The sequence below is a fragment of the Aotus nancymaae genome, unplaced genomic scaffold, assembly GCF_030222135.1.
Source record: "Aotus nancymaae isolate 86718 unplaced genomic scaffold, 86718_ANA_hifiasm-v0.15.2.pri h1tg000108l, whole genome shotgun sequence".
NCBI classification, from domain to species: Eukaryota; Metazoa; Chordata; class Mammalia; order Primates; family Aotidae; genus Aotus; species Aotus nancymaae.
The window spans coordinates 7,807,289-7,834,773 of NW_026988523.1; the positions used below are offsets into that span (position 1 = coordinate 7,807,289).

General features: G+C 45.4%; 1 protein-coding gene and 1 long non-coding RNA gene across 39 annotated transcripts in view; one reads left to right on the plus strand and one right to left on the minus strand.

Moving 5' to 3' along the window:
- LOC105711646 (uncharacterized) overlaps nt 1-27,485 on the plus strand; it is a 313,477-nt gene that overhangs the window by 99,047 nt on the left and 186,945 nt on the right. The gene's annotated exons all lie outside the window — the stretch shown is intronic.
- Nucleotides 4,510-27,485, minus strand: part of TNR (tenascin R) — a 429,814-nt gene continuing 406,838 nt past the window's right edge. For all 5 annotated transcript variants that reach the window (XM_012444444.2, XM_064370757.1, XM_021668050.2 and 2 more), the window contains 5 exons: nt 25,784-25,935; nt 23,933-24,029; nt 18,543-18,704; nt 13,912-14,075; nt 4,510-13,005 (listed from right to left, as the gene is read on the minus strand). In XM_012444444.2, coding sequence (XP_012299867.2) covers nt 12,886-13,005; nt 13,912-14,075; nt 18,543-18,704; nt 23,933-24,029; nt 25,784-25,935 — 695 coding nt within the window. In that variant the 3' untranslated portion in view covers nt 4,510-12,885. The remainder of the gene's footprint in view (nt 13,006-13,911; nt 14,076-18,542; nt 18,705-23,932; nt 24,030-25,783; nt 25,936-27,485) is intronic.

The following is a 27,485-nucleotide window of genomic DNA, read 5'->3' on the forward strand; positions in this document are numbered from 1 at the left end:
ATTTTTGGTTGTTACAACATGGTTGGGGGTGGGGGTCATAATGACATTTAGTGGGTAAAAAGCACAGGGCAGGTCCCTACAACAAAGAATTATCTGACCAAAATGTCAATAGTACTGCTGTATTGAAACACTGCTTTGCAGTGTTCGTGGACATTTCAAACTGAGTTAACATTCAGGTCATTTCGTTGAAAGAAAAAACTAGATTTATGTGACTATTTCTCAAAACCTTTAAATGGCACTGGATGGGGGTTAGGGGTAAGATAGGAGGGCAGGGAGTTCCGCGTTGACGTCTTCAACCATCTCTTACCTTTCCAAGTCAATGAGTCAACTGAGTTACCTTTAATTGCAACCCAGGTTGTTATTGTTGCCAATTGTTTCAGTGTAGCTTTGGTTGTAAATACAAGGAGTTGTGGTTATTACTTTGTGGTTTTTATTTAGGGGAAAAAAAAGTCATAAACTGAGTGTGGCTCACAAATCAAGCCAGGTATTACCTGCATACAGGCATAATATATGCGTTCTTCATAGTTTTCATTGTTTTTCTTGGATCTTTAAATTTCCTCTACAGCTATATATTGAATTTTCATAATTGCTACTGCATTTCTTATACACGTATTTCCGAGAAACCTCTGAGGAGCTTATTGTTTGTCATGAAGAACACAGCTGTGAATCTCTAATGAGATTCACAGTTTTAGGATTTTAGAGATTCCTAGCAGTGATCTCTAATGAGAGCAATTTTTATTTAAAGCATTAAAGGGCATCAACATTGAAAAGTTGATCCATACCTTCCACTGGCCCGTGGGCCCTGCCCCTAGGGTACAGTAATCAGCTTTTTGAGAAGGTTCTGTCAACTTTTTGGATTCAAGAGACTCCTTAATTGCCACTTTTCTTAGAGTTAGACGTATTTTAAATGTGTCTGAGTTAAAAAAATAATTGTCAATGTTGAAATGACAATGCTCATCCTAATTAACTGAGTGTTTTCAGTGTATATCTCTTTCCGTTTTCTCGTGAACACATAAATATAAGTTTGGAAATTTTACTCTATTTTAAAAACTTTGAAGCAAGGAGCCTTACATATGTATGACATATCTGAATTAGAGAGTAGGGAGTTTGGTAAAAACTGGTGGAAAAGGAAAGAGGCAAAAAGAGAATATATGTCTGGTCCACAGACCGTGGATTGCTGAATCTCTTTCTAGAGAGTGACTTCTCCACCAGCAGGAACATCTCTGGGAAAGGAGCCATGTCTGGTTTGTGTACTGCCTTGCAACTGTGTGATGGTTTATTTTATGTGTCAACTTGACTGCACCACAGGGTGCCCTTATTTAACATTATTTCTGGGTGTGTCTGCAAAGTGTTTCTGGATGAGATTGGCATTTGAATTGGGGCACTGAGCAAAGTAGATTGCTCTCCCCATTGTGGGTGGGCATCATCCAATCCCTTGAGGACCTGAATAGAACAAAAAGACTGAGGAAGGAGGAATTTGCCTTTTGTTTTCTTTCTGCCCATCTATTGAGCTGAAATGTTCTTCCTTAAAAATTTGAGTGGAATTTAAAACAGTGGCTCTTCTAATTCTCAGTCCTTTGGATTTGGACTGAATTATACTACCAGGTTTCTTGAGTCTGCAGTTTGCAGACAGCAGATTGTGGGGCTTCTTGGTCTCCATAATCACATAAGCCATTTCCTCATAATAAGTCTCTCTCTCTCTCTCTGTCTCACACACACACACACACACACACACACAATATAATATATATCTCCTATTGGTTCTGTTTCTCTGGAGAATCCTGACTAATACAAATTGATATTAAAATTGCAATAAAAGAATCTTTTTTAACTGGAGGGAAAAAAAAAAGAGACAGAGAGAGACCAAATCTCTTCTGGGAGAAGCAGGGCAGCGTGTGTAGGCCTTTCATCTTTTTGTATATCCAGAATCAGTATTGCATCTGGTATACAGAAGGTACTTATTGAATGTGGACGATGAGATGAGTGAAGAGGAGCAAGAGACTCATTTATGTGTAGCTTTACAAGTCCAATGCGTACTCTTTATAATTCTTTGAAAGCCCGGGCAATGGGGAATATTGTGTACGTTACATGAGTGGAAAGATACAGGCCCAGAGGGCCCTAATTTGTGGTAATGTCTTATTGCTGACTGGCAAAGGGGTCACTGCTAAAGCACATGTCCCCAGGGCCACTGGGGGCATTAAGGGTGAGAAGATGCTACTGGGTAATTGCACTGATTACTAATGCTGCTAACATTTCTGTTGCTAAATAATCCAATTTTAATATTACCCTTGGCAGTTCTTCGTTCCCACAACACAGCAATAATTAAATCTGTGTTCAGATGGTTGTAAATGCACCCAGAGGTCTTAGACAACGGGTGAATTATGCTCATTTAAGTTAAAACATAATGCTAGCATTCGGCAACCTCAGGAATAAATACTAATTACTAAAATTCCTTTACGTTCCACTGTATCACATTAGTTTCCATTTTCGTTTTCCAGACAACAACATACAGGACAAGATTCAGGTGACAGGTTTTTATCTCAATATTACAGTAGTCACTCCTGGGGTCCCATAATCCTGAGCTATGGGTTTCCAGAGCGGCTTATTTAAAACAGGACCAGAAATGTGGCTGTTTTTAAAGGGCCACCATGGTCTGACATTCCAGAAATTGTCATTTTTTTAGGAAATGAGAAGAGGAAATGTGGCATAGGGTGAGGGCTAAGAAAGGTGCCTTGCCTGCGCTGTTCGTGAGGGCGCCTTCTACGGCAGATGGCCACGTGACTGGAGTTTTGTCCCTGTGTTACACATGACCCAGGGATGTGAAGAAGCCTGCTGGTACCTAAAAGAGACTAGAAGGAAGGAGCCTTTTAAAAAAAGTTATTTCCAGGGTTGGGATTCTGTTTCTTCTTTACGGCATTCATTATTTCTCCCCTTTAACATGGAAGGTGGAGAAAGGTCTTTCCTTTGCGGTCTTTGTCTGCACAATGCCCAGTCTGTTCTGGGCTGTGTTACTGAACTCCAGGCAAATGTGAGTACTAAACCACTCCTTGCCCCTTTCCAGCAGGTTGTGCTGTTTCGTGCCCCCCACACTGGTTCATGTGGCTCCCACCTCTCCTTTTCCCTTGGGTAATTTCTGCTGTCATACAACTTCCGCCGGATAGGCTCCTAAAAACCCTGAGCCCGGCCCGGCACCGTGGCTCACTCACAGTAATCCCAGCACTTTGGGAGGCCTAGGCGGGCGGATCACAAGGTCAAGAGATGGAGCATAGTGAAAGCCCATCTCTACTAAAATACAAATTAGCTGGGTGTGGTGGCACGTGCCTGTAGTCCCAGCTACTCAGGAGGCTGAGGCAGGAGAATTGCTTGAACCTGGGAGGCAGAAGTTGGCAGTGAGCCGAGATTGTGCCACTGCACTCCAGCCTGGTGCCTGGTGACAGTGAGACTCTGTCTCAACAAACCAACCAACCAAAAAACAAACAAAAAACCCAAGCCCACTCCAGCATGGGAGAGTGTGTCTGGGTTTGTGGTGCTTACCCCACGCTGTTATTCAGTTGTCTCTGCACTTTCTGACTGCCTGTGCTCCTGGATCTGGACTGGAAGAAGTTCCCCTCGTGACCCTCTTTTTGAGGCTATTCCTTGGCTGGGGTCTTACTTAATGTAACCCAGAGGTTAGAGTTGGTCTTACATTATGCGCTGGGTCCATTTTTAAGAGACAGGAAGGGACAAGGTTTTTCCAAGTGACCAAGGCTGACAGGCAGTGGCTAATGGTGCATTATTAGCCCGAGCTGCTCCCTGGCAGTGGAGGAGCTGATTGAGTGGAGGGCAGGCTGGCTCAGCACGCTGGGCCTGTCAAATGTTCTCCAGCAGTACCCATAGATGGCACTAGAGCCTTGGAGATCAGACCACCCCTGGTCACTTGAGGGTTGAGGGAGCCAGGAGAGGAGGCCGAAAAAAGGTGGGCAGTGAGTCACCGTCTCTGTGGCTGGTCAAGGACTCAAAACTGTACACCAGGCTCGTCCAGTGGTTTTGGGGCAGCAGAGGCAACCACCCATTGGTGACCGTTTCTGATGGTAAAAGCAAAGGGTGAGATGTTATTTTTACCTGAAAAGGCTGTTAAAGGTTAAAATGACAAACTAAAATGCAGAGGGTTTGGAGGATTTGGTGTTTATGATTTCTCAAAGTGGGTGAAAGATAGGGAGGAAAAAGAAAGGAAGAGAGAGAGAGAAAGACGCAGAGAGGAGAGAAGCGGGGAGCAGGTGGGAAGAATGAGGAGGAGGGCAGAGATATTCAGGCTATAATGAGAGAACAGAAACAACATGGACAAGCGGCGTAGATAGGGGAGCAGGGCCATGGGGGAGAACAGTCCACCCAAAGGGTGTTGCAGAGAAGACATGTTGGCAGAAGTGGGCCAGAAACGCTGAGGACAGGAGGCCCAGAGAAAATAAGGCAGGCCTGTCCTTAAGACAGGCATGCCCCCCAGTCTCCCAAGGACTCAGAAGACACGTGTCATTCTTTCAGGATCTTTTATTAACGTATAGAAAATGTATTTAAAAAAGGAACTATACAGAGGCTAAAAGCAACCAGGACTAAAAATACTAGTTAACAATGGTTAACAAGCAGAGATTCCAGTCTTTGAGCTACAGTGACATGAAAGGATCAGGGAAGTTGGTTTTTCCTCTCCCTTCCTTTGTATGTGTTTGTTTTCATTTTAGCTCATTAAAGTGTGCATGGTCTGAGGAGTATGTACTCCATTTTCTTCTTTTTTGCTTCCTTCCAGTCTTTAAGTAAGTGCTTTTTCAAGCTCACTGTAGCTACAAAGTCAGTAAATTGGTCTTTGTTATTTTTACCTGAAAAGGCTGTTAAAGGTTAAAATGACAAACTCAAATTCAGAGGGATTGGAGGATTTGGTGTTTATGATTTCTCAGAACCACAATCTAGAGACCACCAGGGTGGGTTTCAGCTGCTTGGAGCCCCAGGTAATGACCCTCCTCAGTGTCACAGTGACTTGCTTAGGGTACCTGGGCATCCCCATGGGCCTGGGGAGTATTCAAGGTTGGAATCATTAGATGTGTGTGTTTGTGTGCATGTGCACCTGTGTACATGTGCATGCGTGTGTGTGTGTGTGTATGGATGAATGATTAGAAGGAGGAGCCTATGTGCTAACCAGAATAGACTTATGTGGGTTCTAAACCTTGAGTCTGTGGGACCATGGTGTGAGTCTGGGCCTCCGCAGCTGGTAAAGGAGCACTTAGATGGCTGACATTTTTGCAGGAATCGTGGTGTCTGTTGCATCTAATGCACAGGTGTCACTGCTGCCCAAGCAGCCCCCACACTGAAAGGGAACCAGTGTTCTGGGGTTCTTTCTTGGGGAAATCTATTCTTTTACATGTAAACATCATTCAATTAAAGGGAAGGGGCTTATGTCTGGAGTTTTGGCCTGGCAGCTAAAAATACCAGGTTGCCAAGTACTGATTTCCTTCTAAATTCCCCAGAGTAGCAAAGAAAGCTGAGATTGTAGCCAACTGTCCTCTGGTGCCTTCCCACCCACTGGGGATGTGGGGCAGGTAGGGTGTGGGGAAAAGAAACCAGGGGGAAAGGAAAATGAATGTATCTCCTGCCTTCTAGCCTCATTCCCCAAATATTTCCACTGATGTACTCCTGCAGGAGTCTGTTAAGGTGTTTGTACTCCCCGAAGTCTGGAAGAAGGTAGCCGAAATCAGTGTGTAACCCGCTGGTTTTAGCCTAAAAATTTATAGAATTTCTGCATTTGCATTATCTGTATTGCTTTGAATACATTAATAATATAACCCTTTCTTCCCAAATTCTGGAGTGAAATTGACGTTCTGGGAACATGTGCCATGTTTATTCTGTGGCTTCTCCTTCCTTAATCCTGGCTACACTGCCTGCTCCAGCTTCAAAAAAATGACTTTGGAATATCCCACTCTTCTAATGTTGGGATGTTCCCAAAAGAGGGGGATGTGGGGTATTGGGTTTATGTTCTGGTTCTTATCTTACTCTCCCATTCTGTTGGGGACCCTCTCCCTCATCTGCCAAATTTAAAAAGAAAGAAAATGAAAGAGCCATTGGATGTTTCTTATTCTCCATGACGTTGAGATTGAGGGTCCCCTGGAGTATATGGCAAAACAAATGCAAGAATTTCCTTTTCTTAAAAGTCAGAGGAAGTGGTATCAAAGCCCCTTTGTGAGAATATTAGTAAAATCCAAGATGGCAGTCACTTATTTAAATAAATATAAAGGGAGTAGCCTCATGAAGTGGAAAAATCCAGGGCTTCAAAATTAGACCGAGGTTCAGATTATGGCTCTTTTTAGTAGCTGTGTGACTTTGAACATGTTACTTAATTCCTAGCCCTCTGTTCATTCTCTCGTCTGTAAAATGGTTAAACCTGACTTAAAGTTTATGGCGAGGATTTAATAAAGTAATATATGTAAAGCCCTTTGCACAGTATCTGGTAAATAATAGGTATGCAATAAATGCTATTTATCTTAGTCGTCATTTGGGGATAATCAAATTAAAAAGCCTACACCAGACCTGAACTCGGCTCTGTTACTGATTGCCTGTGTGCAAGTTCCCTAGCCTTTCTTGGCCTTGGTTTCTTTGAGAGGAAATAAAATGAGAGAATCAGATTAGGTGATCTTGAGTCCTATCTGGCTCTGAAGGTGTATTTCCAACATTTGCCTGTTAGAGGCAGTGTTGAGCATATTAGTGCTCAATATTAGGATATTAAAGAGCAACTCAGGGTCTCCCTGGGGGCTGCTAAACCAGTGATGGGAAGAAAATAATAGTCCATACATTCTTGTCCATGCACTCACCTGACAATGCATCTGGACTGAAACCCTTTCTCGTGACCTAGGTGTTCTAGACCTCTTGGGTGTGCGGCTTGCTTCTCAGGGAAGATGTCTGCACCACCTGACCTGAATCCATGGTGCCAATGAGTGAGTGCCAGTTACCAGAGGAGCTGATGTCATGAGAATAATAGAGTTAAATGTTTCTGAACTGGAACTTCAGCATTAACCCAGCTTCACAGCCCAGACAATAAGGAGCTGTTTTATGAAGTTATCAGAGGGGTCTGAGTGTGTCTGAGGAACAAGAGCTGTGTTATTTGGATGCTCTGTGAGAGCCTTATTAAGCTTGAAGAAGGAGGGAGGATTTCCCGTTTGGAGAAAATGCAACACTATCCAAAGACTGCGAGGTTTGCCAAGGACATTTGGACAATGAAGAGCTGCAGGTGCAATGAAGTCATGTTTCAGGCAAGGGTTGACCTTAAAAAATTAACCAGAATGCTGGAGATGACAAATCAGGCTTGTGATCACTGGTGATGAAAAAGTGAGATCCACGCAGAATTGGCTGAGCAAGCAAAGAAAGCCCTCTGCTTCTGGTTTTCTGTGCAGCGACAGGCCTTGGTGCCTTAGTTTCTCCTCAAGTAAAGTGGGTGAATGGCAGGAGCTCTGGTGGGAGATGGGAGGCCAGAACTTGAGAAGCTAGTGCTGCTTCCTCTCCCATGGCTGCTCCTGCCTGGTCTCTGCATTTTAGTGTGGCGCCATCTGTAGAAGGCTTGCTTTAAATCTCTTCTTCTTAATTTTATGTTTTTCTTCTTCCCACCGGTTTCTCAAAGCTTGACGAATGTAGAACTGGCATAAACAAATCCAGGGTGGATACGATTAGAAGGAAGCAGAGACTTTTTTTTTTTTTTTTTTCAAATTGGACCTGAATCTACACCAATACATCATCTTAAAGCATATAGTAGTTGCTTTCCCTGCTTGCTTCTGGACTGGTAGCATCCAAATGCTCCAGTATTGTTGAAGAAAGCTTTATCACATATGTGTAGGATTGGGTTACGGAAGAAGCAAAGGTTTGAGGAGGAATTTAGCTAAACATCTTCAGGAATGTGGTCAAAGGACTCTGCGATACAACCAGAGAGAAGCTACAGGCACAGCCCCAGAATCCAGCCTGTAACTCAGCTTTCTTTAGAGGATAGAACCTCTCTGTTATGGTAACCTGGATGAAAGCACACCATCAGGGAAGTGAGGCAGCGCTGAGTATGCAGCGCCCAGCACCTGGGTGGGAGGCAGACCCCCAGGCTCCACAGATCTGTCCTGTTCCTCTGAGATCCCGAGACTCCTCTTGCAGCTGTGGCAAGTTTGAAGCAAGTGGAAACAAATTATCCCAACATCTATGGAATTATTGAAACTGAACTGAAGTTTGAATCTTTCAGAGGTTTCTTAACAAAATTTTAAGAGAGGACAGTGAGATGCAAGTAAGGTGGAAAGTGTCCCCCAACCCAACGCCCTAACCCGTTGGAAGAAAAGATATGGAACTAAGAAATTAGATGAATTTCTAATTTCTAATAAGAGTATTCTAGTGATAAGAAAGCAAGCAGGAGAAAACCACATATCCTGGGCAAGTGGCCCCACCTCTCCTGAAATTCTGGGTGGAGGGCAAAAAAAAAGATAATAAAATGTTGTCATGCCTCAATAGTATTTGCAAATCCAGGTCACCAGCTAGTCTGTTTCAACACCCTCAGCTTGGTGCGTGCGGTGTTCTTGCACGCTCCATCTTTTCTCCAGAAGAGAGGACAAAGAGGAACTCATCAACTCTTTCCCAATTGATGCTGTTTTAAAAGAGCTCTTTGAAAAGATTCCACAATGACCTTTTGTCCCTTAATCTACATCTGTGCTCTGGGACTGGATTTGAAACGTAAAAATGTGATCAATATTGTTTGGTTTGGCATTGAGCTCATTGACAACCGTGGTTCTTTAGGTCTGGCTTTGAAATAACAGGATACTGGTTGGTTCCCAGGAAGCAGGGTGTTAGGGGTCTTACCACTTTATGAGTAGTGGAGGGGGAAGTTGGTAGGTGAGGGACAGGTGGATTCAAATATTTGTAGATGTTTGCTTGCATTTCCTTGCTGCCATATGTTGTTGTTGATTTTACAAATCAATCTCCCATACAAATCAGCTGGCCAGTTTTCCTGGGTCCTGGTTTGGCTCTTCTGGAAACCTGGAGACCTGGCTTTTCTCACCCCGCTGACGTTTCATACAGGGTTTCAGGAGGTGACTGCCACCTTGTGGCCACACTTAGCAAGTCCCCCTCCACCAGTTCACTCTGGGTCTCAAGGCCAGCAGTTTTCCATAGACTTGTCATTCTTGCCATCCCTTCCACACTTGACCCCTTCACCTTCCAGAAATAACCCTGCTGGATGTGAGTTTGATATGCTGGAAACTATATTTATATGATGGGGAAATGCAAAGAAGGGAAACTGCTTGTATCTTGGGTCTAGTCAGTGGGTCTATTGCAGTCATTGGTGGTGGTTTTGTTTTTGGGTGTAAGTACATATCCTGATGGGTCTGCAGTTAAACAGCCTCTGAGAAGGGTCTACTTTGGTTCCTTTTGAGTCCCTTGAGGAAACTGATGTGCATAGGGCTGGTGCTTACGAGTATTGCTTACTGGATCTGCCTTTGGGAAATTGTGCTTGGAGGAGCAGGATAAGCAGGAATCAGTGAGGAAAGTTAAGAGCGTTGAGTCAAGTTGACCATAGACCTTGGGAAGAGGGTGGGCACAGTGTCTTTTAAATTTGGTGAAAACTCATGAGAAAATTACTCTACTTAATAAAAGGAATCTATAAATCCTTTTATAGAGGGTTGAATGAGCTGATCTTTGAAGTCCCTTTTTTGCTTCAAAATAAAGCTAGGCAATGCCGCTGGTATTATTTATAAAAATGTTCCATAGTGTAGAATGATTTCAATAAAAGGAAGATTTTGGTTTCCATTGATGTTTCTTGTCTTTCATCTGAACTGACAACACATAATCTTTTTCCATTTCAACTTCCTTGATGAAGTGGGCTGTGCTGGCACCACCCAGCTACCTGGGCTCTGTTTCTATGGACAAAATGAGTTCAGCCTCTTACTCAGCGTGGTCTTTTCTGCAGTTTTCGTGTGTGTGTGTGTGTTTTACTTATGACTTCTGAATCAATCTCTTTTTTTTCCCTCCCTCCCTTCCTTCCTTCCTTTTATTTCTTTCCTCATGAAACAGGGATTTGAGTGAATTTTCATTACCTAATTGTGTTCTCTCACCATGCCAGTTTCTACTCAGGTTTTCAGATTACAGATTAGCATCATTGACTGTCAAAACTGAAAGGGAAATTAGAACTCATTTTAGTCTAACCTCTCATCTGACAGCTGAAGAAGCTGAGGTCTAGAGAGGCAAAACAACCCAGTCAAGGTCATGTAGCTAAGATGAGTTTCCCATTCAATGTGCTTCCTGCTATTCATTGTTGTCCCATCTCTAGCTAAGTCTTGTGTAATTTACATGCTTGTTGAAAGGATTTGTTTCTGTTTATTCCTCCTCCCAGTTTGTTGAAGCCCATGGTGAAGTGAGAAATGGAAGTGATGCCTAGATTTTTCAGGGTATCACATCCACACCACAGCAGTGGGCAAAGCCTAGGAGACTGGCAAGGAGCACGCCTCCAGACAGTGGTGGCTGGCTGCATCCCCATGAGGTCCAAGGTATGATGGTCAGCCCAAGGGACTGTCCATCCTGGTTCTCAAAGCTTGGTAAGAGTGAGGATGTTTCAGTTAGAAAATTGCCAACACTCAGGCTCATCTAGTAACTGGTTGGCAAAGGTACACGCTGCCCAAGTTAGACAAACATAGGCACTACGGAAAATGGTGCTGGAGCCTTGAGGAATGGGAGAGGAAAGAAAGAAGGCAGCTTAAGGAACTGGGCATGGATTTGGGCAGATGTCGCAGGGATGGTTGCTGATACTTGATTTGGAGGAGAAGTTGAAAGGTTATGCCTTTTAAAGCCCTAGCTCTCTTGGGCTTAAGAATCAAATCATGCTAGTGAAGACGGTGCTGCTCATTAAGTGGGAAGTAGGCCCGCAGTTATTGCCTATTCACCTTTGGATTTCTGGATGTAATTTCCTTTGGCTGTTATCATTTTTCCTTTCAAAGGCAGAATAGTAAAAGAAGATGAAAAGGCTTCTCATGATCTCACCTTATTAAGAAGGTCATTCCTGTTTCCCACAGGACCAAAAAAGAAAAAAAAAATTCAACCTCTTTCCAGGGTTATCAGTCAGGGATATAGCTCTCTGGGCAAATGCCTTCTTTTTCTGACTCTTATTAAGCCACCTACACTAAGGAGGGCTTGGGTGAAGACAGAAATGAGGCAGAAAAAAGAATCTGTGACAAATAGGACCAGAAATGGAGAAAACAAAGCTAGGGGAGAGCTGTGTTTCCCATGGAAGCTATAATCTCTAGGGCAGTGCCCTGATTGTGACTTCTTCAGTCCTTTCCTCAATGCCTGACCCAAAAGTGCTAAAAGCTACAAACATCTCCCACTTCTACCTTCGAATAAAGTAACTGTCTGACCTGAGGGTGGGGGCAGTGGCTAATGACTCACAGGGACATAGCCTCTGTGCCACCCAGGGCCAGGAGCAGGTGATGCCTTGGGAACTAGATTCCAAAATGCTGGTTGGGCTTGTGAGGCTCTGGGGTCTAACACAGGATGGAATTAGGCAAAAGGCTCCATCAGGCCAGAAAAGAGCTGCTGTTCTTGAAAAGTAATAGGACATATGGCTGGTGTAGTAAGTGTCAGAAGGTGAGAATTTTTGGCCCAGTATAAAGGACTTGGGGCTGGGTGCAGTGGCTCTAGCCTGTAATCCCAGCACTTTGGGAGGCTGAGGTGGGAGGATTGCTTGAGGTCAGGAGTTTGTGACCAGTCTGGGCAACATAGTGAGACCCCATCTCTCCAAAAAAATAAAAGAAAAATCAGCTAGGGTGGTGGCTCATGCCTGTAGTACCAGCTACTCAAGAGGCTGAGGTGAGAGGATCACTTAAGCTCAGGGAGTTGAGGCTGCAGTAAGCAAGGATTGCACCACTGCACTCCAGCCTGAGCAACAGAGTGAGATCCTGTCAAGAAAGAAAGAAGAGGGAGGGAGGGAGGAAAGGAGGGAAGGAAGGAAGGAGGGAGGGAGGGAAGGAAGGAAGGAGAGAGGGAAGGAAGTAGGGAGGGAAGGAGAGAGGGAGGGAAGGAAGGAAGGGAGGGAAGGAAGGAAGGGAGGGAGGGAAGGAGGGAGGGAAGGAGGGAAGGAAGAAAGGAGGGAGGGAGGGAAGGAAGGAGGGAAGGAGGGAAGGAAGAAAGGAGGGAGGGAAGGAAGGAAGGAGGGAGGGAGGGAAGGAGGGCGGGAAGGAAGGAGGGAGGGAGGGAAGGAGGAAGGGAGGGAAGGAGGGAAGGAAGAAAGGAAGGGAGGGAGAGAAGGAAGGAAGGAGGGAAGGAAGGAGGGAGGGAAAGAGGGAGGGAGGGAAGGAAGGAGGGTGGGAAGGAAGGAGGGAGGGAGGGAGGGAGGGAAGGAAGGAAGGAAGGAAAAGAACCTCGGTTGCTGGGATGTGGAACAGTTGATCTGTTTCCTCTTAAGGGGAATTGTTGGCAAACCTCTCTTGCTGAGGCTTCTTTTCTGGACCAATGTGAGAACCTGGCCATGGCAGGCTGTCACAAAATCACAAATACCTGGAAGGGGGGTACATCTTGGAAGTAGGGTAGAAAAAGAAGGTGTGTGCCTGACGCCATAGCGATCTGTACTCCACAACTTGACTTTTAAGAAAACATCCCACTTTTCCTCCTTGGTGGGAAAGGAGGTGAAGGTTGAGGAGGGCTAGGTAGGAGGGAGAATGGAGACTGAGGGTCAGGCTCCAGGGCAGCAGAAACCAAGAGCAGATGGTAGTCAACGGATTCCTGCTACATCCCTGCTTCCTTCACATATTCTTAACATGTTGCAAAACACATTGCTATTACCCTCCCCCCTTGTTTCATATTATAAAATACAAACGAATGACAGAAAAGATTGGTTGGCTCGCAGCCGCCCGCTGCTCAGAACTGTAAGGACTGCCGTTTCCTCCCTGCCATGAGACGGTGGTTGTAGGGGCGCATCTTCATTTCCACAAAGGGGATGGAGAACTCGTGGCCTTTCCAATGGTACCAGTTGATGCCCTGGATGTGAGAAAGATAAGCATGTCAGGTCATCCCCTACTGTGGAACGCTCCACTTCAAAAGAAGGGAAATTATGGGAACAGGGAATCTACAAGGTGGGGTTAGCTATTTTCAGCCAACATGAAGATTTGAGGCCATGTTCCCAATAAAGTGAAAGGGGCAGAGTCTCTTTCCAGCTTTCTCCTTAAAAGTGCTGGTGGCCTGGGTCTTTACAGGGAACATGTTGCAGGTCATTCCTTATTGCCAGCTTTGTTTTTGGCTTCTAGGAGTGGCATCCACCAGTCGATGGTTGTGAAATCCCAACAGGGTGGAAGCATTTGGAAGAGAATGACAGTGTTTGACTGCTCACTCCTAATGGGAGACTTAGGCAGTTTCTAACGAGAGTAACAAACCCTTTTGGTTTGCTCAGAACTAAGGAATTTCCCTGCTGTGGGCTGTTTCAGTGTTAACACTTAGAAAGTCTAGTTGGTCCTGCTGGTTTCCCTGTCACCCAGCCCAGCCCTATTGACTTGTGGTCTCTGATAGGGAAAGATTGTCCAGTTCACACTAGTATTTTCGATCTCTAGCTTTCTGGGACCCTTTTTAGGGTAAAGTTGAGCCTGTGAAGCTGTCCCCAGAACTGATAAGCTCTTCATGGGATCTTCTGATGAGGGAATGAAAAGGAACTTGACTGGGCGTCAAGGGCTTCTCTGGGTAAGTTCTAGCTCCTGGGTCCTTTCCTTTCCTTTCTGTAGCTTCTACTCTGTTCCGATCTTATCCCATTGTCTGCATTACTTTTCTCAAGACTCCAAATATTTCTTTTTAAAGGGAAATGAAGGACCCACATGTGCCTTTAAAACATAAAGCTAAGGGAGCATGGGCTCCACAGCTCCGGCTCATTCACAGCAGAGGCAGAGCATCGCTCACCTGACTGTGCCTGGACTCCCCATACTTCCCATTGAGGTTGGTCCGGTGGCAGTTCTTATACCACCACGCTCCCTTGTACGACATGGCGCAGTTGGTCACTGCAACATCATTGTCTCTATCCTCTGTGGAGAAAGGGCGTCCTTGATGATAGCTGAGGGAGTCCCCTGAAAAAAAAAAGATACATTCATGAGGCTGTCCCTTGTCACTGTTTCATCAGGATTTCTTGGACATTTGACCCACTTCCAGCAAACCTGGCTTCCACTTATGGAGCCTTCCACTTACCTTTTCATTTCCACCCAGTTTCTCAGCGTGGCTGTACTGAACTCTTACTCCACTTTATCTCCCAAGCCAACCATTTCCATGCTACTCTCTCCAACCCGCTTCCTAATCGCTTCTACTGCTTTTGCCGAGAACTTTCTCCACTCAGCTCCATCTCATTGTGCCTCCCGTACCCCAGCTGTTTCCTCCAGGCCCGCACTGGGACACAGGCCACTCCCGGTTCCTCCTGTCTTTGGAGGAGCTAGAGATGAGCCAGGCAGAATTGGGCTATTCTGGGTCCCACCATGCAGACTCAACCTGACTTCTTCCTGGCTCACCAGGCCTGCTCAGATGACACCCAAGAACCCACATTCAGAACTTGAGGCCACACAGGAAAAGATGCATCAGCAAACTAGAGTTCCCATCCGTAGGAAACAGGATGATGAAAACCCATAACTATGTCAAAGGAGAAGTGCTTGGGACATCTGGGGAATAGTGGACTTCAGGAGGGAGTCATGGCCTGTGGTCACCGTCACCAAATATTTGATGGGCTACTGAGAAAAAAATGCAGTAAATGCTGTGGGGAATTATTAGGATTAGTAGGTGGAGACATAAAGATAGATGTTTAAGCTAAATATACGAGGACAGAAATTACCTAAATATTAGAGGTGTTCACAAGTGGAATAGACTGCTGAAATAGGTGTGAGATTTCTATTCTCAGGGGCAAGCAGAGGCTACGTGTTCTTTTCTGGGGATATTGTGCAGGGGGCTCAGGTAAATTGTGCATTTAAGGTGAGAGATTAGACTGTAATTAAATTATAACAATTGGCAAAACTTAGCAGGATCAGGACTTGTGGCTAGGGATGTTGCCAAGGGGGCTCATGCTATTTATTGAATGAAAGAGGTCTTGGGTGCTTCTCCTTGCTTTAAGTGAGGAGAGACCTATTCTGATTCTGTGACTTCTGCGTCCAGGCTCACTGTGGCCACTCAATGCCTCCAATGCTTCCCACCACAACTTAACTCTAAGAGGTTGATCTTTACTTTATAGGGAAGGCTGACGCCCTCGGTGGGGGGTGGGGGTTAACTCAAAATGTCATTATCTTCATCTTCCCCTTCCTGTCTTCTTCGTCTTCCCCTTCCGGTCTCCAGGGACTCAGCTTTTGTGCCCCTCTGGAGTTAACCTCACCATCTGCAACTCACTCTTTCCCATCTCTTCCAGATCCTGGAAAAGGTAAAATGTGTTTCTTACTTTTTCCTTTTTCTTCTATTTTAAAAACTTTTCACACCTTCTCACCCTAAGTCATATTCATATCCTTTGTCTTAAAAATTCTTAGATTAATCCTACTCCTTAATGATTATTTCTTTCACCATCAGTTCCTTGACTATGCGGCCTCCACCGACATCCTACTTTCTCACTCCCTGCATCTCCCTCTGTAATCTAGAATTTGTCCTCATTATTACCCTGGAGCAGCTTCCACTCTGAGGCTGCCTTCCACTGTCACAGACACGCTCCCAATGTTTGTCTTTACATCCTCCCAAAGCCTGGCTTCCCTTCCCATTTCTGCTTCATATAGCCACCTCATGTGTTTAACACATTAAGTCCTGGTTTCTCTCTCTCAAACCACTGTTCATATGTATACCTTTTTCTTAATTCCCAACATTCGTCAAGGCTCCTATTATCTCCTGTTAGGACTGATGAAGCAGCCACCAGCTGTTCTCTGTTCTTCACTTGGGCTTACTTTATCCTATTCATGGCTGTCACAGGGATCTTCCTTAACCCCACTTCTGTTTTTTCTCCTTAGGACCTACAATGGCCCTCCATTGCTACCGTGTTAAGACTGAATTCCTCTGCCCCTTGGTTTTCTGGCTTCTGGATCTGGCTGTACCTGCCTCACCAATCTTCTCTATTCCTCCTGAATTTATACTTTGCCCTGCTCTACCAGGCCCTTCACAGCCTCTTGTCCTCCACAGCATCTGCTCCTTCTGTGACTTCCAGGGCTTGATTTTCTTACTATGGGGATCTCAGTCAAATGTGGCTATGTGGCTGCCTTCATGATCCCGTCCTCCACCACAGAGACTCCCCTTCTGTGAACACTCCTTAAACTAGAAGTGAGAGGCTGGGCATGGTGGCTCATGCCTGTAATCCTAGCACTTTTGGAAGCCAAGGTGGGCGGATCACCTGAGGGCAGGAGTTCGAAACCAGCCTGGCCAACATTGTGAAATCCTGTCTCTACTAAAATACAAAAATTAGCCAGGTGTGGTGGCATATGCTTGTAATCCCAGCTACTCGGGGGGCTGAGGCAGGAGAATTGCTTGAGAAGCAGAGGTTGCAGTGAGCCAAGATAGCGCCACTGCACTCCAGCCTGGGTGAAAGTGTGAGAATTTGTCTAAAAAAAAAAAAACAAAAAAAAAAACAAAAAATACTATAAGTGAGTACTATTGATTGTGTGATGAGTTACTTTCTGTTTCTTTTTAAAACTAGACATTCAGTTTTTGTAGAGGCCATGTTTTATGCTTCTTTTGAGTCCCCACAACTTGCACAATAAACTTTTAAGAGTTAACAACTTCTGATTGATAACTTAATTTGGAATTTTTAGTTCTGATCCAAGTAGTGTCCTAGAGACTTGAATGTTTGCAGCCTCAGGAAATGGGGAGCAGGAGAAAAGGCTGAACTTGGATCGGAGGCCCTGGGGATGGGGTGATTCAGTAGGGCCAGTAAAAATGAGAAACTACTAAAGATAAGGTCCAGGAGAATTGGGCGATATTAAATGCCAGAAAGAGAGGGGATGGGCTCTTCCTCCCCAGAAACCTTCAGATCTAGAAAGAACAATCATTGTGTGTTGTTGCCTAGAGAGGGTGGCAGCCTAAAGAAGCCCAGCTTTTCATCTTCTGAAGATGAACTGAATATTCCAGGTGAGAGATCAGACCCTAATTAGTTGATGATGATAAGCCAAACTGTTGGCAGGATCTGCCTCTGAGACATGAGAGTAGCATGCAGTCCAACTGTTCCAGCCTCCATAGGCCCTGAAGCAAGACAGAGCTGGAACAGAGGGAGCAAGGGCCAGGTCCCAGCAAGGCAGATGTTAGCACCGGCGGATGAAGAGGAGGGAGGGAGGGGGGCCTGCAGGGAACTCGGAGGGCTTGCTTCTTTTCCTGTAGGAGAAATCAGAATGGCTTTTCTACAGGCACAATTCTAATCTTAGAGAGTGAATAGCATCAGGTGATTTTTGAAATGATTTAGTCTGGCGTCTTGTTTAATATGCTCCATTTCAATGGCTATTTTATGCCCAAAGTGTGTCAAATTGGGCCTTTTGTTGGGGCACTTCAGGCTGATCTCATTGCTTTTGGAAATGATCTCAGATGTGAGCATAAGAAAGGAAAGCGTGTCTTCTCTTTGGAGTATCTGGCTGAAAAGAAATAATTGAACAGATGCAGTAACTGGAAGCACAACACTTTGATGCTCCTCTTAATTTCAAGAGGCATGAAATTGCTGCTAAAATTATACACTAGCATTTAACCCTAAAATTGGTGTTAACGAAAGGGCCAATAATTCCATGTATCAAACATTAGAATATTTGGAAAAACAGGTTTTATGAAATGTGTTATAATAGAGCACAGGAAACAGGTTGGCAAAACCCAAGAAGCAGACTGGATGTTACGTTCTGAAAAAACTACTAATGCAACCAAGCTTGCTGAGATGGTTGTTCTGCTTGTTAGAAATGCCATAAAAACCTACACAGAAAACCCAACACCTATGTGGTTCTTGTGGAGGAATGAAAAGAAATGTGACCAATGAGGAACAGCTAAGTGGCATCATTTGCTCCTTGACCAGGTGTTGGCATGAATGCTGATGGCCAGGGTGGGGTGATGGGGGCGTCTCAGAGAGGAGCAACATCATATGATTTGCACTAGTTCAAAGATGGTTTTCCTAAGTGTCATTGCATGGGAGATGTCTACCCAGACAGTAGATGATTCTGCTCTCACTGCATGAGAGTCCAGATTGACTAATTTAGACAAGGAAAACAATCCTTTTTCATCTTCACATTGCATCTTTTTTAAACCTTAAAAGCACATTCACTCCACTGATCTCATTTTTTTCTGACTACTCAGTGAAGTAGGGCAGGCATCATTATTACAATTTCTCAGATGAAAAAAACTGAAGTCCTGAGAAGTTGCTTTCAGGTGAGTGGTCAGAGAGAGCTGGGACCAGAGCTAGTGGTTCCCAGTGGTATGGCCCTTCTCCCTGGCCGGCAGTGAATGCGGGAACTCTGCAGGTGCTGCTGCTTCCTGAGGCAGCCCAGGCCTAGAATGTGGGGGCCCTTGTCCCACGGCATGCCCGCTGCCCTTGGTGTCTGCTCAGGAACCGTAGGTACCTGCGGTGCCATTGTAGCTTCCTATGCGGAGTTTGTACAGGTTTCTGCTGTCCTCGACAGAGAACCTGTCATAGGAGGCGAAGGCGGCCTCCTGGCCGTCCCGCATGTCCACGCGCAGCTCATAGCGGCCCTGGGATGTGATCCTGTGTATGTTGTCCAGCCCTGTGGAGAAGAGCAGAAAATGCGCTGACATTGGCAGCTTTGGAAAATGGGAGGGAAATGCGTCTGTGGCCTCAAAACATATTACAGGGAAGAGGAGGGGACTCCAGATTGCTTTTGGCCTTGGTGCTTCATAGTTTATTATCAAATGGACCCTGGCAGACTCTGAATTTCTTCTTGCAAAGAGGCCAGCTCAGCTCTGCTGATGAGTTCCCAACATAGGAAACTCGGGGGTCCTAATACCTCCTCTTGACTCAGTAACTGACAAGCCCTGAGCCTCAAGATTCCTGGCCCTGTCCCCTGTCACCTCCTCTGCCAAACCATGGTACTGGAAGAAAATTACAAGAGGTATTACATGGGTGTGAGTCCTTGGGTGTGAGTGATCGAAAGCAGGAGATAGAAACACTAATTAGAGGAGTTCAGAGCATCTAGAACATCTCCTATTAGCCTGCAGGAAGGGCTCTGTCCACCTTTCCCTACACTGCCTCACCTGCCTTCGGCCTCCAGGCCTCCTGGGGCTCCATAGCCAGGTCATAGAATATGACTCCAGTCCCTTTCTCTCTAATCTGCCTGCTACATTTGTACTGCTACCTTTCCACTGGCCTTTTCAGCCAGTTACCCTCATTCATCTGCTTCCTCCTTTGTCTGTAAGCTTCCCAGGCCTTGGTCTAATAGATTCTTGTAAGGGGCAAACCTTTGTAAGTCCACAGGTTAGACAGAGTCTAGATCCCTGCTTGGTGACATTTTTTTATATACATTTTCTTGCCTGCTTGTCCTGGTTAGCCATGCCCTGGGACTCTCCAATTTTGATCTACCTGCCCAAACTTCGAACCATTCACCCTGTGTTGCTGGTAATCTCTCTGAGTCCTCCTGATTTCTATCTGCTTACTGAACTAGGGTCACCTTGCTTTGCTGTGACGTCTGATATCTATTTGAGTATGCTGTGATTTAGAATCAAACAATTGCAGAGACTGTAGGGAATTTAGTGGAGACTCAGGCCAGTCTCTTTGTTTTGCAGAAGAGGAAACTGAAGTCCAACAGAGATGAAACGATTGGCTGAAGGCCATCCAGGTGATTTGGCTTTCCTGTCCCATTTGAGGTTTAGAGCTTTGCCTTGATTATAAGTCGAAGGCCGTTTGACTGCTGTTTGCTGTTGGCTGAGTTGCTGACCCACAACCCACCCTGAACTTGTGCCTGTGCAGATGTAGTAGATGCTGATGGTGCCCTGCCAGGATGTCTTTAATTGTCAGATAGATCCATCTGACAGCTGGGGAGCTGCTACAAGCATTGTCTGTGAGCAACTTGCAGCCACCTTCTTCTTGGAAAATTGCCCTTGACCAAATGGGAGTCACTTCATCCTGGAAGCGAAGCTCTCTCCCCTCATGCCTTGTAGCAGACCTCCATCAATGACTAATGTGGGGGGGTACAAAAGCTTGGCTTCCTTGCCTAAGTGGTAGCCAGTTCTTAGGAGCAATTCATGCTCCCGAGCTTCCCTAGGGATCACACTGAAGTGAGTCTCCAGCCAAAACCACATTTTTGCAGTTTTCTCTGGCCTATTTTGCTTCCCCCATTCCCCTTCTCCCCAATGAACTCCCCCAGTAAATCGCTTGAACAAGAATTCCTGTTTCAGTCTCTGCTTCTAGAGAACCCCATATAAGACATAAACTATGGGTCACAGTGTTATCCCCAACCTGAGTATTGCTGCCAAACTACACCGCACCAGGCCTCGCCTCTGCAAGAACCCTCCCTGTCTCCCTCTTACCTACATCATCAAGTCAAGACTTCTCTTTGAGATTTTTAAGTTCTCTGCTGTGCCTTTATTCAACCCACTCACCTCATTGTTTTCTTTCCCTCACTTGCACCTTTCCTCTCAGTGGATGGGTTTCCTCCCTGGCCTCAGTTTGTAGTTGTCAAAAGAATTCCTGCCTTCCCTCCTTTTCATCCCTTTTCTTCCTCCATTCTTCTGACTGACTCATCCCTCAATGCCTTCTCCATGAAGCTGGTCTCTTCCTTCTCTGAATATCTGTGGCCTTCTTTTCAGCAGCTCATAGGTTAGAACAGTGTTTCCCAGTGTGGATGGCATCTCTGATGACATGAGACATATAAGGCACTAAATAACCTTGAATAATAAGAAGAAAGGTATTTCCAAATTTAATCTCAGTCTTTTTTAATAGATGAAGGGGATATCTTAACCCTGATCCTAACCTTAACTCACAATCTCAGTTTGGTTCTAGTATTTTCTTGGTTTGTTTAGCAGGCAAAGCATGAAACACCTTCTAATCTCATTTTTAACACCAGCACCACTGCCAGCAACAACAGTCTTGGAGTCCCTGTATTTAACTGTCATTGAATACTATTAATATAGTTTTCTTTTAATTTCATTTATTTTTGAGGCTTTCTTTTTTATTTGTGGCACATGATAACTAGCTTTCTATTTTTGGCAATGCAATAACATTTCTTTTAAAAATAGATTTAATTAAAGAGTAATCTATAGAAATTTCAAGTGCATGATAGTGTATATATTTCTGGAAATATGGCGCAAATTGTGAAAGTGGTATACAGCAGCTCAGCTTTGGGAAACGTGAGTCCTGTCTGCTTATGGATGTATTAATTTGTGGGTATTACACTTGTCTCCCAAGTTGCTTGTTGATGCTTTGAGGGTAAGAATACTTTTTCAATTTGTTTGACTTTTATGTCAATGTTTTTGTATGGCCTTTACCTTATATTTTTATTGTCTATATCAGCAAACACAAATCTGTGGATTTAATATGCACTCAATTAATTCTTATCATTGATTGATGTATTGATTATCTACATTTTAGGTACCTCCTATTCCCCAGGCACTGTAATAGGTATATAGCTAATGGGGCTTAGAAGATAAATATGAGGTGATCCCAGCCCTCAACAAAGCTCACATAGTAAAGACAGACAGGAAGTAAAATGGATACTATGATCTGTGCCACAAAAGAAGGAGTGGCCACTTCTCCCACAGGCAATGGGGGAGAAAAGTGATGATGACTGGATCTGTGGAGGTGCTTAGCTGGGTCTTTGAATATACACAGATGGCACTCACCACACAAGGCATGTAGGAAAGGGAGACATTTAGCTTGGAGTGCTCCTGGCAGAGGAAGCATTGATGGTTGTGCATGTGTGGAGTTTGGTGTTGGGGAAGAGTCGGGGGAAGAGCAGGTGAGGTACTTAGGGTATAGAGGAGGCTCCAGAGGCAGGTGTGAGAGGGCCTATACTTTGGCTAAGGCATTGGGCCTTCCCCTGGTGGTAATGTGGAGCCATTGAAAGGTTTTACAAAGGGCATTAGCCATTGCTCAGATTTGGGGCGTGAGACCATTTTAGTGGCCAAGAACCCACCTTTGCAAAGATCATGACAGGGAGAAAAGTCTAGCATGGCCAATTCCATCTTGCTCTGGCCTTACTGGCTGGCTGCCCTCACTCATTCCTGGGCCTAGGCCAAGCTAACCATGGGAGGAATTTAGTTTATAGTTTAATTTTAAAGCAAGAATAATAGTCCCTCCCGAAAACTGCTCCCCTCCTTTTTCAGGAACTGAAACTACCTTTTTTTTTTTTTTTTTTTTTTTTTTTCGAGACGGAGTTTCGCTCTTGATACCCAGGCTGGAGCGCAATGGCGCGATCTCGGCTCACCGCAATCTCCGCTTCCTGGGTTCAGGCAATTCTCCTGCCTCAGCCTCCTGAGTAGCTGGGACTACAGGCACGCGCCACCATGCCCAGCTAATTTTTTGTATTAGTAGAGACGGGGTTTCACCATGTTGACCAGGATGGTCTCGATCTCTTGACCTCGTGATCCACCCGCCTCGGCCTCCCAAAGTGCTGGGATTACAGGCTTGAGCCACCGCGCCCGGCCTGAAACTACCTTTTTAAGACTAATGAAAGGCCAAGAGATTGGGATTATGGGAGGGGCGGTTTGAGTTCTGCTAAAGTGTGGGCATAGTTTTTCTGTAATCTCTTACTGCTCAGGGTCATGTGGCCAGAGATTTGTGACTTTCCCAGTTGCTCTTACAGTAACAGATAACAGTTGCAGATTGGTCTTTTAAGATGTTTTTTAGACTTTTGCATTCAGGCCACCAAGTGACCCCGCCTGGACTGGTGACACATGACTCAGCTGGACCTGCAACCCTCACCCAGATGGAGACTCAGTGCACAAGGACCATTTTCCATACTCCTATGATTTCACCCCAAACCAATTGGCACCACCCATTCCCTAGCCCCCTGCCCACCAAATTATCCATAAAAACCCTAGCTTCTGAGTTTTTGGGGAGATTGATTTGAGTAATAACTCCTGTCCTTCCACTTGGTGGCCTTGTGTTCATTAAACTCTTTCTTTATTGCAATAGTGCTTTCTCAGTGAATTGGGTTTATCTGTGCAAAAGGCAAGAAGAACCTGTTGGGAGATTATAGCTATGTGGACAATGGAGTAGTCCTAGAGGCAGAGAGGCCAGTAAGGGGCTTGTTATCTAGGCATCCAGGAGAAGATGATGAAATGAGACAGTGGCAGGGGAGGCAGAGAGGACACCACAAATATGGAACTTGATAATTAATTTTTTCCTCTACCTCCCTTTATCCATCACTATGAAAATCTAACCAAGAGGGAGACACAGGTCATAATAAATGGGCCACTTTCCAGGATTTGGCACCACCAGCGTCTGCCTGGCTCGGGTGTGTGTTTACCGTCTCATACCAGTTTGGTTCTCAATCTGTATTTCCTGCTAGTGTCAGACCTCTAGGAAATTGCCAGTCGCCTCCAATGCCACTTTCATTTTTTTTCCCCTTTTCCTTCCCAGGTCAGGTAATAACATTCTCCAAGGAACTAAGCAGAGTGGCTGGCCTCATTTCTCCCCTGACCTGCAGGCTCGCTGGCTGGTTGCCTTGCTTCTGGGAAATGGCCAGCCAGCCTGTTGCTCCCTGTGCCCCTCCCCCACTGGGCAGCTCACTCCCTTTGTAGTAGCCTCCTGTCAAGACCCATCTAGAGACTATTAATGAGGACGGGAAGAGACAGAGAAAAGAGGAAAACACCACAGTAAGATAAAAACAGATCAATAGTGGAGCTAAACAGAGCAAGAGGTTCTGAAAGCAATTCACAAGCTGTCAGCTTCTCAACAAACATAGGGTTTCTGATAATCTCAGATGGACACAAAAAGGAGAGAGGTGGACAAAAAGCCGGAGAAGCACATCAAGGGAAAGCAGTAAGGAGGATTTACCCAGCCAGAACTCATCCTCCAGGTTCCCGAAGCCAACACGGTAATCAGCCCATTTCCGGAAAAAATCAGTTTGGCCATTCTGCCGCCTCTGAAATACCTATGAAGGAAAGAAAAAAACCCAAGGAGATGCTCAGGAAAATAAACTGTGATAAGTAAAATTGATATAACTGGGTTTTATATCTGCAATGACAAAGCTGTCCAAAGAAAGAACATTTCAGAGCAGAGCTCAGTATTTACACAGCAGTTTTTGTAGGAGACGCTCAGAGCCCTTCTCTTGAAGTGTAGAGGCCTCTGATGAATAGGCTCCAGTGTGATGTTGACACTAATTTGCACTCCTGCAATGTAGAAAGGATTCAGAATACATATCAAGCCCCCAAATAGTCAGGGGAAATAGGCTTGGCTCTCAAATGAATCTTTTGCACTACAGAGTGCAGTAGAAAGCATTTCTCACCAAAAGAACAGGACCAACTTCAAATCAGCTAGTAACTGTCATCGTCCTATTGCAGGCAAAGTAATATTGCATATCATTCACTTTCTGAGCTGTTTAAGTGCTTATTTCATTTAACCTCCAATATATCAGCCTTGGCTTCAATTTCCAATTATGCTCTAAGAAGGAGGCACAAATATGTCAGAAACATAAAAGAAAATGTCTCCCAAGAGTAGCTGTTATGAGCACATCACCATTCAAAAACTACCGGTTTTGCACCAGGAAACATCCAGCACTGTTAGCAGAGCTAGAGAGAGAATCTGAAGAAGGGTGGAGGGGCTGGTTTTCCATCCTACAGCCATTCAGCTAATGCTGGGCTGCTTTAGGGCCAGGCGGCGGGAACTCCTGGCCACCTCCACAGGGCTGCATTAAGAGGTGGGGCCCTTTGGGAGGCTGCCCTTATTTTCCCTCTCTCTGCATTGCCCTATCAGGCATGGGAGGAGGGTGGTGACAGGAAACAGTGTCTCTCTTTTCCTGACCATGGTGCTCCCTGAAGGCTGTGACAGCTCTGGGGAAGAACCAGGGAGACCCCAGGAAGACTAGGGAAGGGGAATCTGCTATCCATGTTCGGCCCCTCATCTGCCTTCCCATACGCAATCCTCAATTGGAGGTTTCTGGTCATCTGTCTGTGGCAATGATCACCTTCTCCTACAGAAAACACTTTTCCTCAACTGATTTTTTGTTTGTTTGTTTTGTTTTTTGAGATGGAGTCTCACTCTTTCGCCCAGGCTGCAGTGCAGTGGCATGATCTCATCTCACTACAACCTCCGCCTCCTGGGTTCAAGTGATTCCTTTGCCTCAGCCTCCTGAATAGCTGGGACTACAGGCATGCGCCACCATGCCCAACTAATTTTTGTACTTCTAGTAGAGACAGAGTTTCATGATGTTGGCCAGGCTGGTCTCGAACTCCTGGCCTCAAGTGATCCACTCACCTTGGCCTCCCAAAGTGCTGGGATTATAGGCATGAGCCACTCTGCCCAGTGCCTCCACTGCTTTATTATAGATGCAGTTCTGAGCAGGGAAGATCCCTGGGCCTAACAGAGCCATGGCTCCCTTTCTCTAGCACCCTCCTGCTTAACTGTCCTCACAGAAGGAGGAAGAGGAAAGGCAGTAATCCTGAGGGCCCTTCATGGGGCCAGGCCACTGCAGCCTTGATATAGTTATTCCTTTCCCTGCCTGGCCAGACCTGTGATTCAGACTGCTGAACAAGGGCCTTGAGGGTAATGAGAAGCTCCAAGATGGACATGTGGGGGCTTATAAAAGGATGGCCAGAAGATGGTGAAGTTGGCTTGGCAGGTGCTGAGCTAGGTACACTAGAACACTGAGGATGCTTCCATGAAAGGAGAGCAGCTGCCTATACTTACAATCCAGCCGCCCCCGTCGGTGGTCATATCGCAGTACACTTGTAACTTTTGGCTCAGCTCCCCGTTGAGGAAGATGGTGTAAACCCCACTCAGAGTGTCTCCATTCATCAAATGCTGGGCACAGTCTTGAGGATGAGGGAACACCCGGCCCCCTGCAAGGAAAAAAGACAATGTCCAGAAAGGATCCTTTCTCCCACTGCGGATACAATCTCCTTAGATCATAGAAGGTCTTAACGAGTCTCCTGGTACATCATCAACAGCTCTAAGAAATTCTTGACCGAGCTTAGGGTGTGGGTGTGGGGACTCGGCATCATCTTGTATTTCCCCTCCTCAACTGATGTTAGACTTAGCAGACAACATACAGTTTCATGGGATCTGAGGACCAAACGGTGGGGTTCATGGTGTAGCTCCTCCAGTTACCTATTCATCTGACTTTAAGTAAATCAGTTTGGCATCAGTTTTCTTATCAGTAAAATGGGGATAATAAAAATCTCCCCCTTGAAGAGCAAAGATGTGTTAATGCAGCTAGCGATTGGTTACTCAGGCAATGATTACAGATGCATGGGCCAAAATACATCAGCGTAGGTGGACACCTTTTGAAAGGATGAGAGGCATCTAAGCAAAACTTTCTGTCATCTTTACAGTAGCCATTAAGGAATGCCCGAACAAGCTCGGCATTAGCAAGAAGATGAATTATCTATTCCTTGTACAAAATAATCTCCTGATTGGACTAAACAATCAAGTAGCCATGTTTTACAGTTCAGTTTAAGTTTAAGGAGAGGGCAGGGGAAGTAAATTGCAGCTCATCTTTCAAAGAGAACAGCCCAATTTGTAGAACAATATCTAATTAGCTGAAAGAGGAGCTAAAATTGTGTGTCTTGAAGAGCTTAGCTTCAGGGCAAATTTTAATGCTGAGCAGGCAAGCTGAGTAGAAAGCCCACCAGAGGAGCTTTTCTGGACTGCAGGAGCTGCTAGAGTAAGCTAAAGGCAGAGCTTGCTGCGTGGGGAAGGGTGGTGTGGGTGCTCTGTAAATAGAATGATCTCCTGGGTTAACGAAGAGCATGCCGCGATTGATAGGGTTCTGCATCCTTGAACTGCTGCAGTCAGGAAGAGAGGCTGGGGAGGGACCACACGTGCCAGTCATTGCAGTGTCCCCTAGTGGCAGATCTGGTGCACTACGGGTGTGACATAGGGCCTGATGGTGGGTCAGAGTAAGTGACAGCATAAAGGCACCCAAGAAAGGCTACATAGCAACCTCACTGAAAGCCCTGGTCATCTCAGACCCCATCATAGATCACCAGGGAAGCTTCCTGTGTCAGGAAGAGGTGGTTGGAGTCGGTTCATGCAAGGCCCTCTTGGAGATGTGTTAAGTGCCCCCGCACCAGGACTGCCCTTCAGCTTGCTGTCACACCCCGGTTGAGGGCATGCCCACCTAATGTAGTTTAGAATAAAGGCAATGCAAAGGCGTATCTTACAAGCAAAGGCAATGCCTTTGTTCTAAAGGCAATGGTTATACCAGGGAATGACAATATATTTCTTTAGAACTTGTCCTTTGCCAAGTGTTTTTATTTCCATTTAATTCTTGCAAGAAACTTGAGGGGATGGCAGATTGGTATAGATATATTTATTTTACAGCGAAGGAAACTGCATTCAGAAAGATTACATGACTCAGATTGCTGGAACTCGCATTTTCAGATGGGTT